General features: G+C 39.9%; 1 protein-coding gene across 1 annotated transcript in view; it reads left to right on the forward strand.

Annotated features, from left to right (window-relative positions):
* Positions 1-18,755, forward strand: part of SEL1L2 (sel-1 suppressor of lin-12-like 2 (C. elegans)) — a 64,885-nt gene that overhangs the window by 3,311 nt on the left and 42,819 nt on the right. Inside the window, exons 3-4 of the mRNA XM_010844155.1 lie at positions 6,117-6,219; positions 10,557-10,719. Coding sequence (XP_010842457.1) covers positions 6,117-6,219; positions 10,557-10,719 — 266 coding nt within the window. The remainder of the gene's footprint in view (positions 1-6,116; positions 6,220-10,556; positions 10,720-18,755) is intronic.

Genomic DNA, 18,755 nt, shown 5'->3' on the forward strand with positions numbered 1-18,755 from the left:
CTGGGTGTTCATTGGAAGGACTGATACTGAAGCTGAAACTCCAATACTTTGGCCACCTGATGCAAAGTACTGACTCATTTGAAAAGACCCTAATGCTGGGAAAGACTGAAGGCGGGAGAAGGGGATTACAGCGGATGAGATGGCTGGACGGCATCACCGACTCAATGAACATGAGTTTGAGTGAACTCGGGAGTTGGTGATGGACAGGGAGGCCTGGCGTGCTGCAGTCCACGGGGTCGCAAAGAGTCAGACATGACTGAGCGACTGAAATGAACTGAACTGAACTGATAGGTGATTCACTTAGTTGTACAGCAGAAATTAACACAACATTGTAAAGCAACTATACTCCAATAAAAAATTATCCTACATACCCTTTGGGAATCAGTGACCTAAGGTGCTACAAATTATCATGTGCACCTAAGTGTCAACCCAGCCACTTCGAGCAGGCACTCTTATCCACCCCAGAGGACATGAATACAGCATGCCACTTTCTTTTCTTGCCCTTTCTGCTCCTACTCACTACTGAAGGTCTTTCCATTATCCAAGGCCTCCCATAAGCATTGTTTTCTTACATAATCATGTCCAAACCAACCAGACTGGGAATTATCATGTGTGTATAATGATGCTCTGAATCATCAAGACCTGGTTACATCACGCTCATTATCTTCTGTTGAGGAAGGTGGAGGAATATATTGTACCCTTTTTAGATGGATACATCAGAAAATAGTCAAAATAAAGAGAGATATGATTCATCTAATGGGGAAAATGATTTATATGAAACATATTTCTCAAGAATCAGGTAAATGAAGTATTACTTTAAAGAAACAACTATAAGACACTTTAAACAATTACAGTAAATTTATTTTTTAAATGTATTTTGGAACGTCTTTTCAAATTTTTCATCATTTGATAATAACTTTGTGTTTAACACATGATTCTGCATATTGTATAGCTCTGAGAAGTAGTATAGGCTCTGTGCGTATACCAACTCATCTGTAAAATGACAGCCAATGAGAAAATTGCCTAGGACCCAAGTGGTTTATGAATATTAGCACCTATTATAACTATAACTATATATTATTTGATTCTTCCTTTCTTTTATAATGCATGTCTTTCTGATAAATTAAGGATTTTAGATCATGAATTATATCTTTCTAAGTCAGGGTCTCTCTTATTTTAAGCTTTGCTTAGTAGATATTTGAAAAGGATAAAAATTTTTTTTTTTACTTATAATTTGTCTACCGTTTCCAAGAAATACCAATGGAGGTATTTATGTCTGAGGACAATGATCTGGGGACAGACTGAATAAATTTGACTGTTGTAAATATCTGTGCTATATTCAAGAGGATTTGAGTTGATGGCATCTTTATCTGACTAAACTCTGCTGAGTCATTCTTTCTTAGGTGGAATATTATTTTTAGAAATGGATCATTACTCTCCCACCTTATCTGAGATTGTATCTTTCTAGCAGACATTAAGGGCAAATGTGAAGAGCTCTTCTGATGCATTATTTGGAAAATCAGAAACTGAAGTTGGTTTATATTAAATATAATTAAAATTAGATGCAGTGTCTGTGGAGGCAAGCTTTTCTGCAAAGATTTTCCCATTTTATCTTTCTGTATCATTTTAATGGTGAAAGCACCTGATTTTTAGTCAGAGTAAAAGATATTCACCTCCTTTAACTCTCAATGTCAAGACATTCGTTTAACTCTCAGTGGTCCTTTATGTGATTCAAGAAGTAATAAAATTTGAGATTCAAACTAAGGAATTTAATATTCTTTTCCCTTTTATTTTTCTAGATCATTTAGATAATATTTATATACTTGAATTTAAATGTTAAAGTTTTAGATTTTCTGATGAAACATTTAAGAAAGTAATGCAGATTAAGGCAAGGGAAGGAGCTGAGCAAAGATAGAGTTTCAGACGTTTAGGATTTTGAAGAGCAAATTGCGCTAGAGGATTGTCCCCCTCCCACAGGCAAGGGAGCTGGGCTCTTGTACTTCCATATCCATCAGTCAGTGGCTAGAGGCCTCCAGCACCCTGCACGGTTAAGTATCCCTGTTGTAAGACCTTGCCTTACTTGCTAGACCTCCTGGATTCCAATCAACTTCATCCCTATTTCTCCTCAGCCATTTACCAGCCACATGTAGAGCCATCGCACCAATAGAATTTCAAACTCAAAAGCAGCGATCTCTGATCAGAGCCAGCTTCCTGCCACTTCTTTTCCCTCTGTCTTTCTCCTAGCAATCCTGCCTTCACCTTCACAGTGCCCTGAGTTGCCTCCTCCCTTTCGTCCTTCACGTCTCTGTCCACTCTCCTCAGTATCACTGGCTGCCAGCTTTGACTGCCTGGCCAGCTATGACTTGCAAGCTCTCTGTCTTCATTTAAAACACACTGCCCAGTTATTTTGCACCAACTGTTTCCTCCAAATGGAGTACCAGTTTCATCTTCTTGGTCTGGCAAATTCCTACCTACCTTTGGAGAACTGTCTAAAGTGCCGTTTCATCTGTGAAGATTTCTTTCTTTCACTAGGCCAGAGTAAGGGACCTGAGGTGGGTGGGCATTTGCTGTTTGTGGGCTTCCCATCATCCATTTTACCCTTCTCACCATCCCAATTTCCTTTTGGGGAATTAGGTTTTCCCCAATGGATACATTCTTATAGGAATGTAATGAGATGCCTTGTCTTCCCTACTAGACCCATCAGACTCATCAGGGAGCTGGAACAGAGAGAGGAAGGTCTTAAAAGGATTCGATCCTCGTCCATCCCAGCGGGAGTGCTTGCCACTGTTTGCAAGGGTGCTTTGATTCCTGATCAACCCCATTGAATCTGTGAACCTCCTAATAAGTTCCTTTAGCTTAAGTCAATCAGATTGGGTTTCTGTGGCTCACAAACAAAGAAGGCTCCTGTATTCCCACAATGCCTTCTTATGTAGAGCCTACCAGATGGCCTTGTAATTTTTGGTAAACATGTTTGTCTCTGCCAGGCTAAGATACAGTGTTCAGCATTGTGTCTAACACATGGTAAGAATCAATTCATACCAGTTAAATGAACAAGTAAATGTATGAATGGCAGAGAACAAGTTGTCTCCAACTTTACTCTTTCTTCTTACATCTGAAACAAGCAAGTGGGCCATTTTTCTTCTAAAGATTTGCTTCTAGTCATTATGAATGAGAGGATTCTGCATGAATTCCACAGTGACAAGTGACAGGAGTTAAGAAATAGACTTGATTAGAGAATTTTACAGTTGAAGTGTCAGCAGGAGGAGGCATAGATTCCTGTTGCTCCCATCATCTCAGAAAGGTGATCTGGGTCTAGAGATTGATGGTTACTTGGAAGGCCCACCAACTACACTGTACTTTGAGTACAGTAATGAGAACACAGCCTTGTCAGAGGTGGGCTACTTGGGCATCCAGTTGCCTAGGAAAGTCAGAGGCCCAGCATCTGGAAACCTTGGAGGCCCATGGGAAATCTCAGTCCTTCTTGCTTTTGGAGGGTAGCCACTGATCTGAGCTGAGTTTGGGTGCCTCCCTTCTTATGGGGAGAAGAGGCAGCTTGTTTTCCATGTAATACAGAGTTAGTATCAGTATTAGTTTGCCAGGGATACCATAACAAAATACCATAGGCAAAGTGGCTGAAGCAGCAGAAATGGATTTTCTCACAGTCCTGGAGGCTCAAAGTCCACAATCAAGGTGTTAACAGGTTCATTCTCAGGCTTCTTTCCTTAGCTTATAATGGGTCACCTTCTCACTGTGTCCTTACATTGTCTCTTTTCTATGCCAGCGTGCTGCTGGTGTTTCTTCTGCTTAAACAGACATCTAGTCATATTGGATTAGGGCTCCACTCAAAGAGCCTCCTTCAATCACTTCTTTAAAGACCTTACCTCCAAATAAGGTTACATTCTGAGGTAATGGGGGATGAGACTTCAAAATACAAATTTTGGCAGTTACAATTCAGCCCATGACAGTCCCCAAATTAGATAGAAAATATTGATAATAAGACTGAAAAAGTAATAAAATGTCTAGAACTGTCTACAAATTATATCTCTGACAAACACTGAAGTACAAATTCGTCTAGTTGGAGCAAGTTCCACAGTTGCTGCTGCCTTAAATACTACTCTGGCACACCCACTCACCCTTTATCCCTGAGGCTCATCCCCAGCACTTCTCAGTCACTAAAGAGCTCCTATCAGGACAAAGCAACAGGCATCCACTAGACGGCTGTTCAGAGGACCCCAGAAGAATCAAAGTCCTTTACAACAACTTCAGGGTTGTCTTCTCAAATCCTCAAATCATTTCCTGACTGTACTTTACCCAAATTTGGAAACATGGTGTTGGAGAAGACTCTTGAGAATCCCTTGGACTGCAAGGAGATCCAACCAGTCCATTCTAAAGGAGATCAGTCCTGGGTGTTCTTTGGAAGGAGTGATGCTAAAGCTGAAACTCCAGTACTTTGGCCACCTCACGCGAAGAGTTGACTCATTGGAAAAGACTCTGATGCTGGGAGGGATTGGGAGCAGGAGGAGAAGGGGACGCCAGAAGATGAGATGGCTGGATGGCATCACTGACTCAATGGACATGAGTCTGAGTGAACTCCAGGAGATGGTGATGGACAGGGAGGTCTGGAGTGCTGCGATTCATGGGGTCGCAAAGAGTCAGACATGACTGAGTGACTGAACTGAACTGAACTGAACTGAACCCATACAAAGTGTTATTAAGATAACTTTACTGGTAATGAAGCCCTCTTATAGTACATAAAACTTGTATTTTAATACATTTGTAAAGCCCAAAATAAAATTACATATAAAGGTAAAAACCATGGATAGAAATCTATAGTGGTAAATCATTTCTCATATGTATATGGATGTATAGACAACCTTTCAAAATTTATTCTCCCACTTTGAAAGCATCTTAATAGGACCGATTGCCATTCCAAACACAGGTTAATATGTTTTTCCCATTATTTTTCCTCTTTAATCGTTAAGTATAGATAACCTATAACTCAAAGCAGAAATTAGACACTAAATGTGTCTGGTGTTACTAAATTGACTGGATAACTTTAAGCATTCAAAAATAATTGTCAACTGGATTGTAAATTGTAATTTTTTTTTTTTAATTTACAAAATAAAGTGGGCAGTTCTGGTAGCTTATCAGGAGGAAGAAAAACAAGAACCACTTAAAAAAAATTTTGTGGTCTTGTTAATGAGGCATCAAATCCCAGAATGCCTCTCCTTTAAAATGGCTTCACATGTGGCTCACCTAATCAGAGGTTTCAGTGAGTGTCATAATGGACTTCAAGAGGCACTGTGATGCTATGGAAGGGTGTGTGTGTGTGTGTGTATTGGGGTGGGGACTCTAAGGCAGACTTTCCTTCTAAACAGCTTTCCCCATCTGTAAACTGGTGATATGCTTTGAAAATTGTGAATTGTTATATAAATGTTTTAGAAGTATTTTTATTGTAGCTGGTAAAATTATGTTTCTTGTTTTCCTTAAATACTATAAAATTTTACTCTGAGGTATCATCCCACAAGGTAAATTATTACCGATCCCCTCCTTTGCGCCTTCTTCAAGGTCCTAGGCATGTTCTGGCATACCTACCCTGCCCACTTATTCCTGACGCTCATCCCCAACAGTTCTCAGTCAGGCTAGAAAGGTCTTAGAAAGACTCTGGGGAGGATGAGGGAGCGTCTCTCCTCCAATCCTGAGTACACACTGCCCATGATATCTTCTGGTTCAGACAAGAGATCTGAGCACTAAAAAAGCCAGGTATCTAAGATCCAGATAGCAGGGTACACCAAGCCACCCCTTCCTTAGAAAACCTTGCTTCCTGTCTTCTGCTTGCAGGACTTTGCGCCCCTTTTTTCAGACTGGAAACATCTGTCTCCCTCCTATCATCAGAAACATCCATCTCTCTCCTCCATCCTCCCAGACCCTTTCACAAAAGAGAGGAAGAGAATACTTTCATAGACAGCTTCTACCATCTAGCCAAAGGTAGGGTGATCTTGAAATGCAGAGGCTAAAAAATAAGGAGAGCGAACCCCAAAATAATATGCCAGCACATTATTTTTAAAATGTAAAACACAAAATAATGTTATTTTTCTGTGTTCGTCCATATACAGTAAAAAAGCAAGCAAAGAACAATTTCACGGATGAAGGAGACCAGCTTTTTAATATGGGCATCCAGATCCTCCAGCAGTCTAAAAGCCAGAAACAAAAAGCAGAGTAAGTCCACCCAGCACTCAAGCCAATTTCAATTTCCAGGTTGAGAAAGGAGAGCAATCCAAAATCTAATTTGTCATTAAAAGCTTATTGGTATAACAAATAAGCTTATTTGCCTATAAACTTTTGTTTTTAAAAGGATCAAACGGTGTTTAAAGAATCCTACAAATTATCAGCCTAAACACATGGCAGACCTTATGTATGAAACCGCAGTCCCTACACATCAAGTGAAACGCAGAATAAAGGCACTGATCTAAGCGTTCAAGCAAAAATATTGTTTTGGCTTTAATTGACTCAAGTGAAACAAAATACGTACTATTTGAAAAAAATATGTATTGTTTGAACTAGAGTAGTTGTTGTTTTAGAATGCTTTATGCTGCCTAACAGCGTGTGTGCCTCGCTTTATGGTTTTCAGAACACTTTCATGTATGTGATGCCATTTTATCCCCAGAAAAGAATTATGAGTTAGAAGAGTTCCATTTTTACCCCCTTTAAAACTTTGGGAATAGAGATGCAAGGATGATAAATGGAGGTGAAGACAAATACACAGCTGGGAGGTGACCAAGCAGAGAACACATGGTCTCACGCCACGTCCACTGTTTCTCGTTTCACTTGCCTGCTCTCTCTAAATGGGAGGCAGAACTATCTTTCCCCCGCTGTCCCCAGGAGAGGGGACAACCTGAAGTCCTATCAAGTCTCTAGTGACAACCTTGAAATCAAACTCTGGCTCTACCGTTTCCTGGCTGTGGGACAGAGAAAGTTACTTAACAACTTTGTGCCCTGGATAATGCAGTCTAGCTCTTAGAACCATGTCCGACACTCGGTAATAAGGAGATAAGTGTTTGTTATTTTTATTTCTGGTCCTTTAACTGGTAAATGGAAGGTGTGGAAGAGAAGTCAAGTGTGTCTTGAACCTTAATAGAAGGAATAAACTCTGAACCTCCAACAATCCTGTTTCTTTTGTTTTCACAGATTAGGCATACCAGCCCTATGGGATGCTTCCCAGAGCTGTGGTAGCCAGACTGAGGAAGGGCAGCTGCACAGTCCATGAATTCTTCCCTAAAGCTCAAAGCCTTTGAGACGAGGGTGGGGGGATTAAGTATGAACCTGGTTATCACAACATCAAAACGTCCATTTTTCAAGCTCCTTCTTCGTGTGACTTGTTGTGGGATATTCTTCATTGTCCACAATGATATTGTAAAACATAAATTATTATCCCCAAATTATGAAGGAGGAAATAGAAGGTCAAAAAGATTTTGATTTTTCCAAAGTGACAAGAAAAAGGAAGTAAGGGATTTGGTCCTCTCTCTAGGGAAAGTTAAATTAGAAGCACTTAATAAGAGCAAAAGAAACCATCCTCAGCAAAAACTCAAGCCTCATGCTAAGTATCTCTGGGGACTGTCATGATGAGGATGGAGTTAAACCAAGCCCCAAAAATACAATCCAGCCTTAGAGGGAAGTCAGCTCATTTGGGTGCCACTGAACAGATGAGTAAGAAGGACAGGGAATCCTGAGCCCAGCCTAGCAGGATGAGAGAACAGTGGTATTCTGGGAAGGGCTTGTCCCTGAGATTCAACCTAGACAGGTGAACCCAAGATGAGGGGCCCCATTAAGTCCAAGGACTCCTAGATTCAGCCTGATGGGACAACATCACTCTTAGAAGGCTCTGCTTAACCTTGATAGGTGCCTTCCTTTATTGACCGAAGGGATGGGGAGAAAAGCCAGCCCTTCGTTGCAGGGCCGTCCAGCAGTGCAGGAACCTTCATGCCTACACGGTGTCACTCAATCTCAGGTTACTATTTCCCAACCTATCCTGCTCCAGTCCTTGCCCAAGAATCCCAGAAGAACAGCTTATGTGTGCAGCAGCACAGATACATAAGAGGGTACATAAACCTGAGTCTGCTGACCCTCCTAGGTTGGCAGCAGTGGAGAACCGAAACCAAACCTCTTCACAACCAGAGACCCCAGGAATTTGTGGGCAAGATGTGTGAAACTCCTTCAGTGTTCAGGATTGTCTGCTTTACAGCCAACTTCGCCATCTCTAAGATTCTGGTCAGGGAAGAGAAGAGGCTATACCCCCAGACCAAAGGGGAGTCGTTTTGCTTCTCTTCATCCTCTGCCCTGCCCGCTCCTTGCCTCACCGCTCCTCACTGAGGGTAGCATAAGTCACAGGGGCTACTAGTCCTTTTGCCTCATCCACACCCACATCTTGGTCTAATTCATTTGTTCAGTCTCTTCACGTGTATGCGAGGAAAATTGTTGAACAAGCTAGTGGTTTTAGAAGTACAAATGTTAAACAAGCATATGTCAGGGAAACAAACTTGTCTGAAAGAGTCGAGAAGCCTCTATGATATCCAAGGTTAACTGTCATTAAGAGTTACTCATCAGCGAGGAAGGTTTGGAGATAAGCTTCTGATATGTCCTAGAGATGCACTTAGCCTCCCCTTTCCCCAGGACCCACCCAAGCATCCAACACCAAATCCTCTAGAGACAATCCAGACACCTAACGGAACTTTCTTTTGTGGACCTACCCCTCCTTCCCAGTTTCTCCTACTTTTTCCCTCTTGGGGATTACAGTCCAAATCTTAATCCCACCTAATTTGCCATGACTTTTTTTTCTACCCAGGGTCCAGCTTCTGGTATTCCATGTATCAGCTTGGACTGCCCTGATAGGGGACAGAGGTACCCCCTCCTCCCTCAGACTCAAAGCCACCTAGAGGGATTGGTTTTGCAAATGTTTGCTGTCTCTTGGGACCAGCAACTACATGTACTCCTGGCCGCTGCAGCCCATCTCAGGTTTCTCTGCTCTGGACCATGTTGGTGCGCTTCTCGTCCCAGCAGACCATGTTGTTGCAGCAACAAGCCATGTGACAGAAGAGCTCCTGGGAATCTATACTTGGTGCCATGCCTGTCCCGTGATGCCAGACCCATGCATTCACTGACCTTTGAAACCTTCTCTCTTATTATTTGCTTTTTGGCCCCCAGAACTTCCACTTGATTTGACCACAGCTATTTTTTTTGCTAGATCTCCTGGCTTCTTTTGGTTCCGCTGGGATCTACTCTCTGTTTACCATCCAGGAGCCTAATGCTTACCTGGATCTCTCTCTTTCTTGGCCCTTCTGGCCTATTCTATTCGGCTCCAGCCTTTGACCATGAGGAGCTTATTTTAACATCAGCGTGGGTAGGGGTGTATAAAGCTGAATCTCCTAATCCTCCTGAATTGGTAGCTATGGTAGATTTGTGTGTTTATTCCTATATTTGGGTCAAGGTCACAGGCAGAGGTTAATGCTTTGTGATCTTACTGCTACCAAAGGGGAAGTGTTAAGAATAAAAATAAGTCCTCAGAGCACTCTCTGTCTCCAACACAAGTTTTGACCTTGTAAGGCTCTCCATCACTACTTGTTTCACAGATCAGGTCTGGGTGACTTCTGACCAGGACTCATAAAATGTACTGCGAGACAATCCTCTGGTGTCTATATTTGTAATCACTAACTTTATGTGATTTACCCACAAATTATAGGAGAACGATTACCATGCCATAAAACTTTCTATGCAATAGTCTTAATAATAATTATAGCTGAATTTATTGAGGGCATACTCTATATCAGGCAGTTATGCCAAGAACTTCACATGGATTATCTCACTGAATCTTCCCAGCAGCCCCATGAAGTAGATGCTATTATTATCCAATTTTATAGATGACAGTGGCACAGAGAAGTTAAGTAACTTGCCTGAAGCTCTCAAACTAATTAATGGTAGATTTTAACCCAGTCAGTCAGACTCTAGAGCCCTAAAAATCATTACGGTTTTGTTTGGTTATTGTTTTTCCACAGAGTCTGGTTGTGCTAAAGAACATGCTCTGCTTCAGAAAATTATTTTGGAATGTAAAGGGACAGTTGTTCTCATGATAGTAACTTCTTAGGTGTGACATTGCAGTTTTGATTTCTTAAAACTGATTTTAATTATATTGTTCAGAGTTCATTGTATAAATCAAATACTCATAAGTAATGGGATTTACTGTGGGAAGGTTTACTATTTTAGGACAAATGCCCCAGCTTTTCACTCCACTTGGTCTATTAGCTTGAAGCATGAATGATATAGCTTAAATATTTCTCCTTTTCAGCAGCTTCATTATTTGTCAGATATATTTGAAATTATACTCTTAGACTGACTTAGGGCTGAAAAAAATCTTCTGGTCTAGAGATGTAATGGACGATATAGTTAAACTGTAGTGTTAGTAGCAATGTCAACTGGGTCCTTCTTGTTAGAAGCAGAATGAAGGAGGAGCATAAATTTTCATTTTTGACACTCACACTTCTAACTTCATATTCTTGAAACAGAGCCTACATATTCTTTGCCAAAGCAGCTGATATGGGAAACTTGAAAGCTATGGAGAAAATGGCTGATGCTTTGCTATTTGGAAATTTTGGCATGCAAAACATCACAGCAGCTATCCAATTATATGAGTCCTTGGCTAAGGAAGGATCATATAAAGCCCAAAACGTGAGTTTTGAGAGAAAATTAAATCTTAAATAGCTACCTCCTGAAATAACTATAGACAAATAACATGTGAGAGGAGTTGAGCCTCTGTTGCACAAGCCCAGGCCTAGGCAAATTACTGTAATGCCCTAAATGTTCCATCAGGACACAAGGCAGGAGCCTGGGAAAGTCCTTTTAGCTCCGGAGTGACTTTTAGGAATGGAACAGAGCTGCTCTCTAATCCCCCTTCCCCTCTTCCACGTCCACGTGTGTGTTTTAAAATAATGTGAGAACTCCAAGCCCCTAACATAGTTAAATTTTATTAAAAAAATACACTGTATTTACCTATGCAAAGAAATATGGAACTAAATCTATTTCTTTAGGATGATGTTTGCCTGGTTTTCACCTGGTTTAAATATTTTACAAGCTATATAAATTTGCTTTTCTATTTTAATGTGTGTTTCATTTTATGGGGCTTTCTTGGTAGCTCAGCAGTAAAGAATCTGCCTGCAGCGCAGGAGACACAGGTTTGATCCCTGGGTCGGGAAGAGCCTCTGGAGAAGGAAGCAACCCACCCCAATATTCTTGGCCTGGGAAATCCTGGAGACAGAAGGGCTTGGTGGGCTACAGTCCGTGGGGTCACAAAAGTAGGACATGACTTAGTGACCAACCAACCAACCAACATTTCATTCTATTCCCAGAATAACATAAGCATTTCATAGAAAATCTGGAAAACCATGAAAACAAACAAAAGCAAGCCTCTCGTAAGCCAACCACCCTGACTCCACTACTTGTCAGGACCGCTTTGCATTTCTGTTTGGCTTCTTTCTCTTTTACAGCGTCATCATGACAGAGCAAGTGCATACACTGTTTTATTTCTGGCTACTTGTACTTAGTGTGGTAGCAAAAGTATGTTTTCATGTCCTTGGTCTTCTTGATGAAAACATTTCTTCCTGATTACAAAATAAATTTATGCTGATTACAATTAAAAAAAAAACAAAACGCTTGTGAATTCAGAAAGTTTGAGGAAGAGAGTAAAAATTACATAAAAGCTTTCTTCCCAGAGATCATTTTTTTTTCCATCCAGTAAACATGGAAGCTAAGCTTTGGAATCAGACAGATTCAACTTCAAATCCACTCTACCACTTTCTACTTAACAAAACGCTTTCCCCTTCTGCCTGCGAATTTGACCTTTGGTTCACCCTCTACTTCTGTTTCCCTGGTGATGTGATAGGAATAAAATGTTCTGTTTCCAGGTAGTATTACTTATCGTTGAAATGACCTCTGCTTGGTAAACAACCTTGGGAGAAACTCTCACGAACTATATGTACAGGGATCCTGGGCAGGATGGGCTGACTGTGCCTATGGAGTGGTTACACAGGGAATGAGGCTTTTGTGTCAGGGCGGCTGCCAAACCCCCGGTGTAGATCTCATCTCCTTGAGTCTGGTCTGTCATCTGAGGCTCTAAAGATGAGGGCTGCTGGAGGACGGTGTGACCAAATACAAGGACTCCTACCAAAAAGAGGCTGATGCTGCCCTCTGGCAAACTCTGGTTCCTATGCTACATCCACCTGAGCAGACTGACAGGTGTAGCCTCTTGTGAGTCTGTGCATTCATTTGAACCAGAAGTTGAACCAGAGGAACTCTGATGGGTGGGGCAACCTCCCTAATTTTCATCTGTAGAGTTAGGATAATGATAAAACACTGGGTATTGTATTTATTTGGTTCACTACTGTATCTCTCAAAGTACAGTGCAGTGCCTGGGACAGAAAAAAATATAGCTGAATAGTGAATTAATTCATGATGAATGAATCAACAAAGTTGTGAGGATTAAAATAGTGTGTGAAGGCACTTATTTCCATACCTGGAACTTTATAATCATTCACCAGAAAAATATATATATATTATTACTCTATTATCCTTCTACAATTTTTTCTGTAACTTTGTAGAATGTTTTTTACAAAAATGAGACATACTTTCATTACTATTTCCTCATCAGCTCTTGATTCACTTAATAATATATCATATTGGGTTGGCCAGAAAGTTCATTTGGGTTTTTCCATAAGCTCTTATGAACAGACTTTTTGGCCAACCCGAACATATCTCTTTCCCTGTGAATATATCCCATATTTGGTTAATCCAAAATATAAAGTTCCAAAACAGACCAAATGTTATCATCATGTCCACCACTACAAATAATATTACCTCATCCCTAGGTAATGAACTAGTGAACATGTGCTTTGTCAGTGGGTCTATTAAGTCAACAGTTGTTTCTTGGACATTTACTATGTGCCACACACAATCTTATTGATGGGAAGAAAAAATTAATAGGTCAAAGTCCTTATGGGCCAATGTTAAATATAAACAAATAATTGCAGCCCAGTTTAGGTGGACTAGAGTTAAGGTATAAAGTGCTTTAGGCACAGAAAAGTGTCTGACTGGCTTTGCCTGGGGCGGGTAGAAAAGGCTTCAGGGATAAAGGAACATTTACACTCAGTCTAGAATACTGGATATAGGCAACATGAAGGATTTGTCTGAACTTGAATGACGTATTTGATGCAAGGTCAAAACACTACTCCCAGAAAAGAAATCCCAAATTAACATAATTGGTACATTAAACATATGGACTGAGAGCTGCCGTCAGTTTTACTCCACATACTCTAGGTAGCATGGTTCTGTGGCATGGACCACAGACAAGGAGGCAAGAAAACAAAATGTGGATGAGGACAAATGTTCCACCTGAAAGGCCAACATTAACCTGATACGCAAAATTCAGCCACACGGTTTGTTGAAGTGCTGCGATACTGATGGGAAAAAGTCTCTGTCCCAAGCTCCTCCTGTGCTCTCCCTGACAACCTAAACACCCTTATTCTTCTCTCGGACCCCACTTCCTCACTTTAGCTCCCCATGATTTTGAGCCAAAGTGTTATCTGGATGGGCAGGGAGCCTAGAGGACCCTGGTCCAGTGCTACAGCTGGATTCTATTCTAATGGATGCTGGATTCTAGTCTGGAATTTTAACTTTTATCCCAGTCATCACTACAGGAAAATCTATGTCCAACAGCAAGTGCTTGTGCAGTTGATTTATCTCCTTGTACAAAGCACGGTTAAAAATATTCTGTGGTACAAACATTGCTTTGTTCGATGACTGGTTTCTGGGACCAGGCTGGCCACATGCCATATTGATCACAGTTCTCTAACAGGACTGGCCAGGTGACCACCTTTCCTCTCGAGCTGTTTGTGCCAGGTTGATATAGGAAACCTTGCTGGGAACTGTGGGGACAATGCAGCAACAGAAATGTGGCTGAGGAAGCTGAACTGTGTGCTGAGAATGACAGTGAAGGACAGTGAGAGGGACAGAGGTAATGAGAGAGCGGAGACACCTGTCTCTCGGGGAGAGGTCAGGGCAGCTGAAAATGCTGAAGGGGGATAGATGGGAGAAGCCAGGCACCAGCGGGCTCGTGGAGCCCTGGTTTAACAAAGAAAGCGAGAAAGATGTGAATTCAGATTATAAAGTGGCATTGAGGGCATAGAGGGAGAAAGGCAGCTTCAGGCTATGTGTGAAAGGGAAGCTGATGGAGGGAAAGAGGCATAATTCTTTCTTTTCATGCACCTTGAATGGTTTATCTGACAAAAATCCAAATAAACCAAAAGAAATCCCAATAAGGGCAATAGAAGCAATTAAGATTGTGAACAGAGTTCATTGAATTGATTTTCAAGAAAACTGTACCTTCTGAATAAAACTATTCATGAATTAGACTTCATGAAAATGGTGAAAACTGAAGAAAGAGCAAGCAAAAATAAAAATAGAGAATATCTTTTAAGATACTACACTATACCAGCTAGAGGTAGTTATGTATTTTTTTATTTCTCTGATTCTCATTTAGGAAGCAGAAATTCAGAATTAGAAAGGCTCACTCTTTTCTTAATATTGATGAACCATTTTAATAGGAAAATTTGTTAATTTGCCAAACAAGAAGGTAGAGCCTAAACCTTATTTGCTTTAAGAATCAAGAAATGGATCATTCACATTATCACCTTAAAATTAATTGAATCATGGTAATGATTATTAGCACTGTGCTACAACTGAAAAAAAAATCATTTTAGTATCAAGTAATCATGTTGATAATTCTAGGATTACCTGTGTAGAGCATTTCTTTTTGATGTAAAAAAATCATTTTAGTATCAAGTAATCATGTTGATAATTCTAGGATTACCTGTGTAGAGCATTTCTTTTTGATGTAAATCATCTTTTTGTATTAAGGGTACAAAAATAAACTGAGTTTTTCATCAGGGTTGATTCACATTTTTGTTCGGCTTGCAATTTAATCTAAAAAGAATGACCACAGATGCTTTCAAGACTCGTAAAATAATTACAATAATTAAATGCTTGATCTTTTTTCTCTTTTAATTTCTTATATAAAAAGTAAAAGGAGGAATATTTAATTTTTAAACTGTCAATATGGAACCTGAGTAATTTACTTTGAAATTGATTAAAATATCCTCTACACTTAACTCTTTAAATTTGAATCCCAGCTACTATAACACAGCACAGTGGTTGAGTTCAGAGTCTTACAAACAAATCTAATTTGCAGAGTTTGACCTTTTAAAATCACCATTGATGTCATCACTATGGCATAGCTTCTCTTCAACTTACAGCATTTTTTTTTTTCTGGGTTAAGATTGAATCAGTCTATAATCCATCTCATTGCACCTCAGCCTTATCTCAGAAAAGACCGAAGACCAAAAACGTATTACTGTAAAGTTGTTAGGTGACAATGCCCAACTGTAAAGAAATAGGACAACTCTGACTATAATTGGCATATTTACTACATGATAGCCCATGACATCTTTTGTCTTCCACGAGTGCCTGCCATGTTTTAAAGAGTGAAAAAAGAGTGGAGCCCTCCAGAGAAATAATTTAAAATCACTCATTGTTATTTTTCTGCTAAAGAGAGAAGCCTGCTCTTTGAGTTGATTATTTGAGGCTGCAAAAGTCATGGTTTTAGTTCCTTACTTTATAGTCTGAGCATTATACAGATAAAGCACTCCCCTGCAATCATAGGATGGAAATTAACTCCCACACAATCCACAACATCCCGACCTCACAATTTTCTCCAAGAGGATCAGGCCAAAAAGCATGGTAGGCTCTGCACAAAATGATTCAGTGTTGGTGAAAATATCCTAAAATACACAATCAACTAATTAGAACAGTATCTTTACTTTCTTATACAAAGGTCAGTATATTTGTGTTCTATCAAAGTTTCTATATACACAAGATTCTAAATTGAGCAGAGTCAAAAATTGCTAAGAGCTGCAAGAAAAAATAAATTATTTAGCCAATAACATTGGCTAAAGATAGTTTTGCAAGGAGCCAATTTAACCATTTTAAATATAACTACAGAGGTTAGCGGAGTACCAGGATTCCAGGCTTTCATTTGTAATAAGAGCCTTTATGATCAACTTTCCTAAAAATGGAACCTTTGAGACTAAAGAGAAACTGATGGTATCACAATTTTTTTTCAGTTTATGAATTAGGTAGATTACAAATTATAAACCACATATTAGAGCTATTATGCTTTTAGGAATTGAACTTTCTGCAGTCGGTTTCCTAGTTTAAAAAGTAGCATAGTTCTTTGTCCTTGAAACCATAATAAAATGTTTAAGAAATTATTCATTTTCTGTTTTGATGAAATTATCAGACCTTGTTGTATCTTGATTTTAGGGAGACATCTAACAAAGTCTTGGATTATGTTATCATAAACTAGATGAAAAAGTAGAAATGTAGGCTTTGATAATAGTAAATAAAGGGTATAGACTAATGGATTGATGCCAAGGTGAAAGATTTTCTGGCAATCCACCACAGGACACTGCCTATGACCTTGTACTCTTCAAATATTCCATCAGCTATTAAGCTGAGTCATGGGTGCATGCTAAGTCACTTCAGTAGTGTTCTACTCTTTCAGACACTATGAACTGTAGCCTGCCAGGCTCTTCTGTCCATGGGATTCTCCAGGCAAGAACACTGGAGTGGGTTGCCATGCCCTCCTGTGTCTAATACCAAATTGTTCTTAATATGAAGCATGAAAAGAAATCCTAAAAGAAATTCTAAAAGAGGATGCTGTGAAAGTGCTACACTCAATATGCCAGCAAATCTGGAAAACTCAGCAGTGGCCACAGGGCTGGAAAAGGTCAGTTTTCATTCCAACCCCAAAGAAAGGCAATGCCAAAGAATGCTCAAATTACCTCACAATTACACTCATCTCACACGCTAGTAAAGTAATGCTCAAAATTCTCCAAGCCAGGCTTCAATAGTATGTGAGCCATGAAATTCCAGATGTTCAGGCTGATTTAGAAAAGGCAGAGGAACCAGATATCAAATTGCCAACATCTGCTGGATCATCAAAAAAGCGAGAGAGTTCTAGAAAAACATCTATTTCTGCTTCATTGACTATGCCAAACCTTAGATTGTGTGGATCACAACAAACTGTGGAAAATTCTTGTGGGAATACCAGACCACCTGACCTGTCTCCTGAGAAATCTGTATGCAGGTCAAGAAGCAACAGTTAGAACTGGACCTGGAACAACAGACTGGTTCCAAAATGGGGAAGGAGTACACCAAGGCTGTAGATTGTCACTCTGCTTATTTAACTTATATGCAGAGTGTGTCATGCGAAATGCAGGGCTGGATGAAGCACAAGCTGGAATCAAGATTGCCGGGAGAAATATCAATAACCTCAGATATGCAGATGACACCACCCTATTGGCAGAAAGTGAAGAAGAACCGAAGAGGCTCTTGATGGAAGTGAAAGAGAAGAGTGAAAAAGTTGGCTTAAAATTAAACATTCAGAAAACAAAGATCATGGCATCTGGTCCCATCACTTCATGGCAAATAGATGGGGAAACAGTGGAAACAGTGGCAGACTTTATTTTTTGGGCTCCAAAATCACTGCAGATGGTGACTGCAGCCATGAAATTAAAAGATATTTACTCCTTGGAAGAAAAGTTATGATCAACCTAGACAGCATATTAAAAAGCAGAGGCATTACTTTGCCAAGAAAGGTCTGTCTAGTCAAAGCTATGGTTTTTCCAGTAGTCATGTATAGATGTGAGAGTCGGACTATAAAGAAAGCTGAGCGCTGAAGAACTGATGCTTTTGAACTGTGGTGTTGGAGAAGACTCTTGAGGGTTCCTTGGACTGCAAGGAGATCCAACCAGTCCATCCTAAAGGAAATCAGTCCTGAATATTCATTGGAAGGACTGATGCTAAAGTTGAAACTCCAATCCTTTTGCCACCTGATGCAAAGAACTGACTCATTGGAAAAGACCCTGATTCGGGAAGACTGAAGGCGGGAGGAGAAAGGGATGACAGAGGATGAGATGGTTGGATGGCATCACCAACTCAATGGACATGAGTTTGAGCAAGCTCTGGGAGTGATGATGGACAAGGAGGCCTGATTTGCTGCAGTCCATGGGGTCGCAAGAAGTCGGACAGGACTGAGTGACTGAACTGAACTGATGGAAAGAAAGGTGTATTATCAATGATATGCAAAAGAGTGTGGAATGAACCTCTAAAATGGTGATAGGAATGATAAACTTATGAACAAGAAGAAGCTTGAAAATATTAGGAACACAAAAACAGTCTATTACAATTATTCTGACAAAAAATAATATTATGATTCTATTGAGAAGAGGAGCAAAAAGAAAAAAAGAAAGTCATGTAGATGACCTAAATTATTATCTATCCTGTAGCAAATCTATAGCTAAATGTGTGAAATATATAAATTAGCAGCAAGTAGTAGCAATTTATCAGGAGTCCTAATGATGATAATTATCAGCAGAAAACAGCCAAAATAATTAAAAGTAGTTTTCTATGAGGAAAATAGGGAGTTTCCAAGAAAAGAGCAGGGCATTGCTGTTTAAATTTTAAGCCCTCAGAAGTATTAGAATTTTAATTTTTAATACATATACATCTCAATTTGATAACAAAGAAATAAAAAGTTAAATTTAGATATTCATTCTTCCCCTACAAAGGAATTATTCTTAAAGTAAACAACAGAT

The sequence above is a fragment of the Bison bison genome, unplaced genomic scaffold, assembly GCF_000754665.1.
Source record: "Bison bison bison isolate TAMUID 2011002044 unplaced genomic scaffold, Bison_UMD1.0 scf7180017864196, whole genome shotgun sequence".
NCBI classification, from domain to species: domain Eukaryota; kingdom Metazoa; phylum Chordata; class Mammalia; order Artiodactyla; family Bovidae; genus Bison; species Bison bison.